Source organism: Patiria miniata, unplaced genomic scaffold (genome assembly GCF_015706575.1).
Source record: "Patiria miniata isolate m_02_andy unplaced genomic scaffold, ASM1570657v1 HiC_scaffold_17, whole genome shotgun sequence".
Classification (NCBI taxonomy): Eukaryota; Metazoa; Echinodermata; class Asteroidea; order Valvatida; family Asterinidae; genus Patiria; species Patiria miniata.
In genome coordinates, this window is record NW_024037055.1 from 14,222,896 (window position 1) to 14,236,085 (window position 13,190).

At 40.5% G+C, this 13,190-nt stretch overlaps 3 protein-coding genes and 1 pseudogene across 6 annotated transcripts in view; 3 read left to right on the top strand and 1 right to left on the bottom strand.

Moving 5' to 3' along the window:
- The window catches only part of LOC119723913 (mediator of RNA polymerase II transcription subunit 12-like protein), a 110,057-nt gene that overhangs the window by 33,650 nt on the left and 63,217 nt on the right, over nucleotides 1-13,190 (bottom strand). The window lies entirely within an intron of this gene.
- Nucleotides 3,828-5,017, top strand: LOC119723917 (annotated as a pseudogene).
- LOC119723916 (asialoglycoprotein receptor 2-like) lies at nucleotides 8,498-9,685 on the top strand. The gene has a single exon (XM_038194821.1). It carries the CDS (start codon nucleotides 8,814-8,816, stop codon nucleotides 9,552-9,554), a length of 741 nt encoding a protein of 246 aa, XP_038050749.1. The 5' UTR covers nucleotides 8,498-8,813; the 3' UTR covers nucleotides 9,555-9,685.
- LOC119723914 (perlucin-like protein) lies at nucleotides 11,140-12,061 on the top strand. The gene has a single exon (XM_038194820.1). The coding sequence runs from the start codon at nucleotides 11,286-11,288 to the stop codon at nucleotides 12,030-12,032; it is 747 nt and encodes a 248-aa protein (XP_038050748.1). The 5' UTR covers nucleotides 11,140-11,285; the 3' UTR covers nucleotides 12,033-12,061.

Sequence of the window (13,190 nt, forward strand, 5' to 3'; positions counted from 1 at the left end):
TCATGATGACGTAATTGCAAAAAAGCACATCTTCAGTTGGTTGTGCATTCATGTATTGACAATTGAAGTTCATATATGTTTTCATTTTGACAAACAGTTCCGGAGAAGAATGTGTCTAGAAGAATAATAAAAAAATAATATAGGTTTTCCCGGACAATTTCGTAAAATGTGCGTTTGAATTTGTAAAACATAAATTCAATTTGGCGCCGAGTTTGAGAACGACGTTCATCCTGGTTTCATTTTCGCAATAACTAGCATTCAATTTCATTTTGCATCAATCAAATGAATGAATGTGCATAGCGTTTCATTTAAGGGATTACAAATACGTGATTAGGTTTTCGGTTTGACGTATGCGTTGCCGATTATTACGAATGTGCAATCCAATTCGCAGAAATCGATTGTCTATTGTGACACAGGCTGAATTGAACATTCTTTTTCATTTGTTACAATTTAAATTCGCATTTTCTGCATTCAATTTAAATAAAATTTACAGGCCTTTACAAATCATGATACAACTTTGATTCATTAATTAATCCATGTATGCCTTATTGATAATTAATGTGTTTGTTCTTATATACACAAAGGCCTATGTGAAATGTAAGCAAATGAAATGTGAAAATGATATAAATATGACCAATATGAAATCAATAAAAATAATCATGTATATAGCCATATTATTGAAACGGTAAAGGGACACATCACGTGCCATGTTACATGGGATCTGCACAGTGGCGTAGCCACCGGGGGGGCGTGGGGGGGGGCGACCCCCCCCCATGAAACCTTGTCGCCCCCCCCCCAGTCGCGCCCCCCCCCCCCCCCCCCCCCCCCCCCCACTGAGATTTTGAGTTTCTAAAAAAAATATCATTGATCTACATGACGCCATGGGTCCTATTATGTACTACAATGTATCTTTTGCTTAGAAAATATTGGTTAAAGTGGTCAGAAATTGCCTCAGATAGCACCACAGAGCATTTAGAATCCAAAAATGTTCGGGTCCCTTAAGCGGGCCCCGAACCCCACGCCTATAGCTCAGAATTCTGGTAGCTGATTCAATGACTCCAACCTCGAAAACAATGTTCACACAATTTTCTTATGCCTTTAGCTGAGAAAACCTCGAAAATTATGTTTAAATTATTATCTTTTGTGCTAAGATAATTATTGGTTAAAGTGGTAAGAAATTGCCTCAGATCACACCACAGAGCATCGAAAATCCAATTTTTTTTTCGGGGCCCTTAAGCGGGCCCCGAACCCCACGCCAATAGCTCAGAATACCGATAGCTGATTCAATGTCTCCAACCTCGAAAACGATGTTCAAATAATTATCTTTTGCTAAGAAAATATTAGTTAAAGCGTGGAGGAAAGTCGTAAGAAATTGCTTCAAATCACACGACAGAGCATCGAAAATCCAATTTTGTTCAGGGCCCTTAAGCGGGCCCCGAACCCCACGCCGTAAGGGCTTTGCGCTTGCATCAGTTATGATCAAGGTATGTCCCCCCCCCCCCCCACTTTTGAGAACCGATTGACGCCCCTGCTTGACGCCCCCCCCCCCATGAAATGTTCCAGCCCCCCAGCGCCCCCCCCCCCTCCTGGCTACGCCACTGGATCTGCATGGGGACTTTTGTTGGCTCATTATCTTAATTGTATTTTAATTTCTTTATGTATTTCTTAATGTTTTCTCTCGTTTTATTAGTTTGATTGTCTATCCTTCAATGACCTGTCTACCAAGACATCGAGGGAGATATGTCTGAGAATGGTTGTACCAGGCGGTGCATTTCGCAGGTGTCGCCTCTCCAATGTTGAGTGCAGCCACCTCCTGGAGACGGGGGGATCTCCAGACTTGCAGGTTCACACCAGCTTGGACTCTTGCGTCTTGGTCTCCAAATCTGTCCTGCCATTCAGGAAGCCCCAGCATGCGCTTCACTCCCGCCTTGAAAGCTGAGTGCGCCATTTCCGTAGGATTTAAGAATGGCGAGTATGGGGGCAGCAACTTGATGGTGAAATTGCCGGCATCAGGGGGTAGTTGGGCTCGGATATGAGGACGAGCGTTGTCATATATCAGATATATGCGTTCGCCTGCCGGGAATAACATACTGCATTCTTGTACAGTCGTCGCTAAGAAATCCTCAAAAGTCGCTCTCGTCACAGTCGCTCTCGTCACAGATGATATTCTGTAAGCCACAAGTCCAACCTCACCAGAAATGGCAAACGTGATGTTGACTTGCTTGCCTCTCTGGCCATGGACGACACGCCTTGCTGGCTCTCCACGAGGAGCGCGACCATAAGACCGACGGGTCCATAATGTTATACCCAGTCTCGTCAATGAACACAGTGTGGCCAAGAACACCAACCTGAAGAAACCAATTTCCAAATATGACTCGTGCATCTAAAATGCGTGGCTCATTCCTCTGTTCTGGAACATCTTCCGCTAGTTTAAGAGTTATAAGCATACCATATAGAGTTCTAGCGATGGTACTAGTGGTCACGAAGGGCTTATCGGGAAGATCAGCTCGCAGTTGAGTATTGAGTTGACGCAAAGTTAGAAGGGGATTGTCATCTAGATATCCTTGAAGGGCATCTCTCATGTCGTCGTCAACCTTCTGGTTTATGGGTCCTCCTTTCGGCAGCTTGTTACGACGACCATCCCGAAGATATACGCCAACGATTGATCTGGCCGTTGAGTGCTTGATGCCCAGCGCATCTGCTACCTGCAGATAGTCAGCGTCGTCAGCCTCAAAGGCATCGATGATGCGATTTTGGTCAACGTCCGAGATTCGTCGGTATCTCCCTCTTGCAGCCATTATTGGATATTTTAGGACTATGTGAACTGAGACTCTTGCCTATATGATGCGATTGTGGCAAATGCTGAGCAGAAAAAGAATGATTTTCTTAAGGTTAGGTTTTTATATAGGATTTATTACAATAGTTGGTATGTTTCAAAAGACTACACCTCTTGGTTTTAGCTCAATCATCATGAATATTCAAAAATTCAATCATTCAATCAAGCATTCCTCAAATGTTACTTTAACACATAAATGAATTTCAATGCTTGACCAGGCATACGTTAAATAACACTGCGAGGGAAATCGGCTGCACTTTAGCGAAAATGATTGATGACAAATTAAAAGGAAAATAGGATTGCGGATGTGCCTTCGATTTCGCGCTAAAATGAAATGTCAATACACTAAATGCAATGCACATTCGGGAAATCGTACGCTGATTTTTTACGACTGAATGCACCTTCACGGAAAAAGAATTATCATTTGTTAAATAGAAACAGAGATTTGGAACGTTCATTCTATTTCGCACGAAAACGAATGCTTCTTTTACAAATTCGTGTACACATTTTCCGAAATTGTCCGGGAAAACCTATAGTAAATTCTTACAATAACAATAGGTGTTGGGCTGAGGCCCAACACCTAAATATCATCAGCTAAAAGCCATACTGTCTCGAAAACCTAAAACGGCGTTAAGTACCACAAAGTTGTTATCAAGCTATTGTCAAGCATTAAAAAATGCTCACTGATCCACTTCTGGAATTATTTTCACTATCCTTTTTTCACCATCCACTTTTGTAAGAGAATTAGGGTTTAAAAGCCATGATAAAATTTTAAGACCACTTAATTATGAGGAGCATTAGTTGTCAAGGGAACAATATATCACGTTAGAATGGCTGATAGACCATTTACAGAGGGGGGGGGGGGTGAGACCTGAAGATACAATTAGCGGGGCATATACTTGCTCGTGTGGGTGAAAATGTTTGTCTTTGAATTCATCCCATAACCTTGGGGGGGGGGGGAGGCACGCACCAGCTGCACCCCCTCTGGATAAGCAACGGCGTTCATATTGAGAGACCTGTGGGTATAATGCCAGGCATGAATTATGAATCCAAAGAACTGCAATAGCTACTGAACTTGATGTACACGTACACTCAATAGAGGTTTTGCAAATGGTGTGAGAGTCCAAGTGTTGGGAAACAGTAAACCTAAGCTTAGCTCACGTAGATTATCCAAAACAAAATGAAAGTGTTGGAAGTTCTACTTCTCATGGTTGGGTTTGAAGTCGGTGTTGCGACCATCTGCTCGGTGGGATGGTACCGATACGGCAATGCCTGCTACTCTGTGATAAAAGAACAAGGGGGCTGGCCTAAGGCAAATAATATCTGTGCTGCTTCTCATGCAAGCCTTGCAGTTCCCAACTCATTGGAAGAACAGACATTTATATGGGAATTATTCCAGTGGGAGTTTCGTCCTGATGGTCCAGGGACTGGAGTCTGGATTGGCTGCAATGACATCGACAAGGAAGGTGATTGGCAGAATTGCCCTCTGAGAGGTGATGGGACCAACGCGTACCAGAACTGGCAGGAAGGAAAGCCTGACAATCAGCGTGGTGGGACTGATTGTGCATTGATGAGCAATTCAGCGGTGGCATATGGAATAACCAGTTATGCACCAATCCAAGATATGCAACATGTGAGCTTGCTATCATCGACTACGACCCTCTATTCTGCCTTCAGATCGGCTCCAATGGTCGCATCACCTCCCCGTGCCTCTCTGATAATCACGTCTTGATGGAGTTACAGGCTCAGGGTCTGGTGTCTTGTGGCGAGGCCTGCCTCTCTCATCCCAAATGTAGCTCCTTCAATCTGAAGGGCCAAGGCCAGGGCAAGACGGTGTGCCAGCTGAATGACCTCGCCCTTCAAAATGCAGCTACCGAAGATGTGGTGGAAATTGAGAACTGCTACGGCCTGGATCTGTAGAAACTGGTTGCATGAAGTAAACTGATACAAAAGATATCCTTCAGAATGCTCTGATGAATAGATAGATGGACTGACATTTTCAATGCATTAGTACACGTACATGTACTTGTTGTGAACGGCTAAGATTTTGGAAGGATTTACAATTTCGGAAACACTTGTACTAGTCTGTAAGTACAAAATTTGTCTTAGTGAGTGTTGTGACTGTTTAAAGCAATTTGCATAGTATTTTGAATTTTTTAATTGTTCAGATGGATAGCCTGCACATTTGCAGAAATGTAGCCAAAAAGTAGCCACAAACCTTTGGCTTTGTTTAATATGCCTTTAGTAAAAAAAAAAATGCTCTTTTAATAAATACTTGTAGATGTGGCTGACATATTGAAGGCAACGACAAATGGCATTGGAAGCTTAAACATTTGTGGCCAAGAGTGATTTACATTTTTTGTGGGAGATCTTTTTGTGAACAGTTTTAAAGATATAGTCAATCATTTGTAATTTGTGCAGTTTGTTCGTTTGAAGCAACAAAAGTGCTCAAAATCTAAAGAAGGGTACTGAACAACTAACCTGACGAAATTTCAGCTCAGCTTCAGCTGTATATTCCGAGAGAAACAGCATTCTAGGATCTCAATTTCAAATCAAAAGTTGCTGCATCATGTTTTAAATTGGGCCTGAATTCAGCGTCCGAGATACATGTACATTCTCACTGAGCCGATTGCAGCTAAGCGATGTCGCTCACTGATCCGACGCGTGCGTGTGCATCGTGCAAATGCTTGCGCGCACTTCGCCGAATAACAAAACGAACTGCTAATTTAAATTTCCTACACTGCGTCTTAAGAAGCACCGTTGGAAAGGCCTTCTTTCATTGATTACTTCAAAACGAAAGCTTTCCAGAAAGAATAATTTCATAGGAAGTTTGGTCCCTTACTATCTTTTAACCAAGTATGTTTATTCAACAATAATTGCGCCAGATACTTTTTGGATAGCTGCAAATGATGGACTGTAGCTTTAAGTTTGAAGAAAAAAATGCGATAGGGAATAACCACTGCAGTCTAAAGCCTTGTCCGCACTGGACTTTTTTTAACTGAGCTTACCCAGACGATGGGTACTTTTCCCATTTTAAGTCCAGTGTGGACAGCCTGGGACTTTTTCCTCTCAGTTACTTTTCCTGAGTCCAGCACTTACTTCTACTGGCCAACTGCTGCCCAGGGAAAACTGACCATGCCACTTTTCCAGATGCAACAAGTCCTGTACAGACAGTGCGAGTTGGTAAAAAGCGGCTCAGGAAAGCATACATCCGGCCCGAGCACGAGGTCAGGCGTACACTGGGACCACACGAACATACGTGCTGTGGCCGAAAATTTTGTAGAAACACACTGCAGCGTATCAAGTCCGAGCGGTAAAATCTTGCTAAAAATATTTTTAACGAAAAATACATACACAGAAAAGAGAGATCACGTTCTGGGAATTAATTTGCAGAAATTCTCTTTTTTCACCGATGTTTGTTCAAAAGGTATTTTCTAATATCAATATTTGTCCTGTTACGCAATGTAGTTATGCATCATGGTACTTGTATGTAGGTCGTAGTCACTGGTTCCGGTCCTACTTAATAGATTTGATTCTGTTAGCATGCTGTGGGAACCAGCGAATACACAATAGCTGCCGTATCGCACGGAACATTGTACAGCAGCATGGCTTTGATGTCGTGCTTCACAAATGCATCAGAAATGTAGGCTTTTTCGTCAATATTTAGCGTGTGAAGATGAATTAATATCGTGTGTAACGATTGTATTGTGCATGTAAATGGCGTGTGTAATATTACACTGTGCATATCGAGGGCTGAAAAGACTACTACGTCATTTGAATACGGAGCATCAATAGACCGATTGAAACAAAAATTAGAGTAAGAAAAGAATGATATTTCATGCCCCGTTTAAGCCTTATTAAGGAACATACCGGTATGGCGTCGAGTGGGATACCTGGGCACATTAGACAAACTAAGTGGCAGGCACAAACAAACGTGCTTAGTTGTTAAGGGAACAATTTCACGTTAGAATGGCTGATCCACCATTAAGAAGGGGGGGGGTGTGAAACCTGATACAAGCGGGGCATATAAAGGGTGAGTAAAAAAAAAGCGGAACCCTATTTCGTATCTAAAATAATAATGACTGGCAAGACAATTTCATTGAAAAAAAATACTGACATTGCTCAATCCGTTCAAAGAATATCGGCATTTAAACGCAATGACCCTAAAACCTGTTTCGTCCAAACAAAATCCAGTTTATTGTGTATTCTGACTGTTTGGAACAACAAAGAAAATGACACAGAATACTTGTTTTTTCAACAACTGTAGTGCACAATATCTTTATTAACAACCCTGGTTAGGCAAACAATATAATTTAAAGAATCCACTTTTTTTTTAAAAGATGGGCCTTCAAAAGGACTTTGTTGAATATTTTTAACTTTTAAAACTACGGTTTTATCGCTGGTGATGTTTGAAAACAATTGTAATGGCGATTCTTGAAATCATATTTTTGGACGAAAGAGGTGTCAGGGTCATTTCGTTTAAATGGTGATATTCTTCGAACGGATCGAGCAATTTCAGTAATTGTTTCATCTAAAAGTAGCCTAAAAGTCATGTTTGGTGCTACCGGTACATGTTTTTTTTAAATATGAAGTATAATTTTGGGGGTTTGGGTTCCGCTTTTTTGACTCACTCTGTTTTTGCTCTTGTGGGTGAAAATGTTTGTCTTTGAAGTGATCACATAACCAGTTGACACTCGGAAGAAACAGGGGAAAAAAGACAAGACATGCCATTAAATTTTAAAAAGGCAGAACAAATAACTAATTGGGTTTTATATTGTTGAAACTTAATTAATGCACTAAAGGTGTTTACAATTGTCTGTAAATAGTTCACTTTTCCAGTTTTTTTTGGGAACAAAATATGTGGCTTTTTTTTTTTTATATAATTCTAAAACACCAAATGACATCACAGGGAAATCATTTGTATTTTGATATAGAGTTACACATGCACTTTATCAATTACTAAATGTGTTAAGAATCGAAGTGGGTTTAAAACTTCAAAATCTGCTTCAAAAAAATTACATTGATGTTTTTAGCATTCAGACTCACATCTAGCCATATATCATCAGATTCTCAGTTCTCTAGATATCACCTTTTTTTAAAACTGATAGGATGTGACATATTATGGTCAATATGACATCAGGGTTTGAAGTAAAATACACACGTACATGTACTGCTTAAAGATATAGTCGATCATTTGTAATTTGTGCATTTTGTTCGTTTGAAGCAACAAAAGTGTTCAAAATCTAATGAAGGATACTGAACAACTAACCTGATGAAGTTTCAGCTCAGCTTCAGCTGTATATTCCGAGAAAAACAGCATTCTAGGATCTCAATTTCATATCAAAAGTTGCTGAATCATGTTTTGAATTGGGCCTGAATTCAGCGTCCGAGACATATAAGACTATGTCTACACCAAGTTTGATTTTAGTAGACACGTGTACTATAGAATGAGGAAATGACAACAGTCTACAGACATACAGACAAACTGCATGTATAGGCCTATACAACGTCTGTGGAATAAGGGATGGCACCAAAGAAAAAAAATGTCATTTTGTTTTTAAAATTGCCATTTTCATTGCAGTGCGAAGAAAAGCTTCGTAATCACAAAGATTGACCACGAAAGCCATCAGCTAATGTATTTTTAGCTGCAAAAAGATATTGTCAAAAAATGAAATATATCAAATGGAGTAACCAATCTGCTAATTAGACCCCCCAGCCTAAGTAGGATTGCCAGAAGAACAAACTTGTAACAACCCCCGCATTGATTGCTTTGTGCATTCAACCGAGAAGGGTATTAGCCTCTTGCATTTCATTTTCTTTATTAAGAGTCAGTTGCTGCTGGAAATTTCCATGCAAAACACGTTTGTTCTACACTCTGAATTCATTGGAAATTACTGGCAGAAAAGCTCAGCAATACTAAGGCTATAAAACAAAACTTTATCCGTACAGCTGAAAATCCCTAATTATCAGAAACAGCATGGATGTGTTGAGTGTACTGCTTCTCCTGGCTGGATTTGAGGCCAGTGTGGCGACTGTTTGCCCTGTTGGCTGGCACCGATATGGAAAGGCTTGCTACTTTGTGATCAAGGAACTAAATAGTTGGCACAAAGCAACAAGCATCTGTGCCGCTTCTCATGCAAGCCTTGCAGTTCCCAACTCAATGGAAGAACAGACATTTATATCGGAATTACTCCAGCGGGAGTTTTATCCTAGTGACTTTCAAAGAGGAGCCTGGATCGACTGCGATGACATTGACCAGGATGGTGTTTGGCAGAATTGCCCTCTGAGAGGCGATGAGACCAACGCGTACCAGAACTGGGCGAAAGGAAATCCTAGCAATCAGTACAGCGGAGCTGATTGCGTATTGATGGCTAGCATTGCAGGTGGCATATGGTGGAATCAGCGCTGTATTAATCCCAGATATGCAACATGTGAGCTTGCTATCATCGACTACGACCCTCTATTCTGCCTTCAGATCGGCTCCGATGGTCGCATCACCTCCCCGTGCCTCACTGATAATCACGTCTTGATGGAGTTACAGGCTCAGGGTCTGGTGTCCTGTGGCAAGGCCTGCCTCTCTCATCCCGAATGTAGCTCCTTCAATCTGAAGGACCACGGCCAGGGCAAGATGGTGTGCCAGCTGAATGACCTCGCCCTTCAAAATGCAGCTGCCGAAGATGTGGTGGTAATTGAGAACTGCTACGGCCTGGATCTGTAGATACTGGTTGCATATATAGCAAACTCAGAAATGAAAGATATCCTTCAGAATGCTCTTATGAACAGGTACAGGGGCCGACATTTTCAATGCAAGTACTTGTACAAAACGCAGTGGTGGCTTACATTTTCACAGCTGAGAGTGAATGACTGTTTTGTGGGAGACTTCTTGTGAACTGCTAAGATTTTGGAAGGATTTACAATATCAGGAACAATCGCAATATACATGTAGTCAATAAGTACAAGCTATTCATTAGTGGATGTTGTGGCTGGTATACATTACATGTAACAGTAATGTTTGCCCAAATGTAGCCGTGCACCCTATGAGTTCATGATGTGAACAACGGCACAAAATGGCACATCACTTGAACAATTGTAATTGGCAAAGCTTTAAAAAATGTTGTGTGTTAGGATCAACATTCATGACAAACAATTTTTCAGCACTCAACTTTTACTTTGCACATTTAGCTGTTTTGAAGACAGAAACCTACAGAAGAAATAACTATATTTAGGTTTAATGTCGTTACAGTACTGCTACCTTTAATTAATGCACTGAAGGAGTTTAGAATTATCTGTAAATAGTTCATTTTTGACCTTTTTTTGGAAGCAAGTATTTGGCAATTTTTTTGTTTTTAAATCAAAGTCTGAAACATCAAATGACATCATCATGACATCACCTTTTTTGTTATGGTCCCTATAGAATTACACATGCAATGGATCGCATCATTATGACATCAGTTTTTTTCATGCATATCTTCATCAATGCCAATGCTGCCACAACATTATTTGTGTGAAGAAGTGGGTTGAACAAATTGCAACATCTCCTTCCCAAAAGATATTGATGTTGTTCAGCATTTATATATGTAGTCATGTACCATCAGTTATTTAGTTATCCACTAAAAAGATATTCTTTACACTGACAGGATGTGACGTATGGTCAATATGACATCAGTGTTTGAGGTACCGTACACACATACTGGTTCAGCATAGGGTCTTTGTCCACACCAAGTTTCACTAAGATATGAAAAAATGGGGAAGTGACAATATACAGAAAACAGTGTACAATGTTTTTGTATGATAGCCTCAGTATTGCTCAGGTTTTCTGCCAGTAATTTCAAATGAATTCAAAGTGTAGAACCAACATGTACTGCTTTGACATAGGGTCTATGTCTACACCAAGTTTGATTTTAGTAGACACGTGTACTATAGAATGAGGAAATGACAATAGTCTACAGACATACAGGCAAACTGCATGTATAGGCCTATAAAGCGTCTGTGGAATAAGGGATGGCACCAAAGAAAAAAAAATGTCATTGAAAAAAAAATTGCCATTTTCATGGCAGTGCCAAGAAAACCTTCGTAATCACAAAGATTGACCACGAAAGCCATCGGCTATTTTTAGCTGTAAGAAGATATTGTCAAAAAATGAACTATATCAAATGGAGTAACCAATCTGCTAATTAGACCCCAAGCCTAAGTAGGATTGCCAGAAGAACAAACTTGTAACAACCCCCGCATTGATTGCTTTGCGCATTCAACTGAGAAGGGTATTAGCCTCTTGCATTTCATGTTCTTTATTACGAGTCAGTTGCTGCTGGAAATTTCCATGCAAAACACGTTGTGGTTCTACACTCTGAATTCATTGGAAATTACTGGCAGAAAAGCTGAGCAATACTGAGGCTGTCATACAACACTATATCCGCATAGCTGAACATTCCTAATTATCTGAAACAGCATGGATGTGTTGAATGTCCTGCTTCTCATTGCTGGATTTGAGGCCAGTGTGGCGACTGTTTGCCCTGTGGGCTGGCACCGATATGGCAAGAACTGCTACTTTGTGATCAAAACAAAGTGGAACTGGTACACAGCGAAAAAAACCTGTGCCGCTTCTCATGCAAGCCTTGCAGTTCCCATCTCATCTGAAGAGCAGACATTTATATGGGAATTACTCCAGCGGGAGTTTTATCCTGATGGTCCAGGGAATGGGGCCTGGATTGGCTGCAATGATATCAACAAGGATGGTGTTTGGCAGAACTGTCCTCTGAGAGGTGGTGAGACCAACGCGTACCAGAACTGGAGGGAAGGAAGGCCAGGCAATCAGTACCGGTACAGGGGAGCTGATTGTGCATTGATGGTCAATTCAGCAGGTGGCAAATGGGGCAATCAGTACTGTACCAATCCCAGATATGCAACATGTGAGCTTGCTATCATCGACTACAACCCTCTATTCTGCCTTCAGATCGGCTCCGATGGTCGCATCACCTCCCCGTGCCTCACTGATAAGCACGTCTTGATGGAGTTACAGGCTCAGGGTCTGGTGTCTTGTGGCAAGGCCTGCCTCTCTCATCCCGAATGTAGCTCCTTCAATCTGAAGGACCAAGGCCAGGGCAAGATGGTGTGCCAGCTGAATGACCTCGCCCTTCAAAATGCAGCGGCTGAAGATGTGGTGGAAATTGAGAACTGCTACGGCCTGGATCTGTAGAAACTGGTTGCATGAAGCAAACTGATACCAAAAAGTCCATCAGACTGCTCTTATGTACAGGTAGATGTGGCTGACATTTTTAAGGTTAACACAAAGGGCAGTGGTGGCTTACATTTACATGGCTGATAGTGAATAACCTTTTTTGTGGAATAATTTGTGCGAACTGCTAAGACTTTGGAAGGGATTACAAAATCAGGAACACCCACAATAGTCTGTAAGTACACAATATTTATTAGTGTTGGCTGTGATTGGCATAAAAATATTAATGGTAATTTTTGCATTGTAATTTGAACTGTTTGTGGTAGAAATATTTAGGAAATATTGTGTGGTAAATAGAAACATATCCTCATTTTTGGTGTGTTAAAAAAATGGCATAAGAGGACGCACTAACAGTTGTGAATTGCAGCTCTTTCAAAGTTGTGTGTTGGGATCAATATGAGAACATAGTGTGCACTCCAATTTATTGCACTTTTTAATGTTAACTTTTTGAAAGAAATCTGTAAAAGAAATAGTGGATATGGTTTAATGTTGTTGCACTAATGATACCTATGAAAAGTAGGTTTTTATTACACAGAAAGTGTAATCTTTCTTTCCCATGTAGTAAAAAGAAAATGTTTGATAATTTGGTGCATACTCATGAGTCATGACAAATCTAACCAAATAATAAAAGTACTAATGAACACTTGGTAAGGCGTCAGTATCCGCCAGGCATGACGCTCATGGCGCATACATACAAAGAAAAACATAAATTACAAAAACGACGAAGAAGCAAATGGGTTTTGAAGGATGTTAAACATGGAAAACATGTTTGACTTACTCTATCCACAACATGAACAAGAACACTACATCACTGAATTTGTTATATTATGTCTTTGATGTTGTATTTTGCCTTAGATATTGCATTTCTTTTGAAAAAATTCTTGTTACACTAACAGTTGTGAATGGCAACTGTTTCAAAGTTGTGTGTTGGGATCAATATGAGAACATAGTGTGCACTCCAATTTATTGCACTTTTTAATGTTAACTTTTTGAAAGAAATCTGTAAAAGAAATAGTGAATATGGTTCAATGTTGTTGCACTAATGATACCTATGAAAAGTATGTTTTTATTACACCGAAAGTGTAATCTTTCTTTCCCATGTAGTGGAAAGAAAATGTT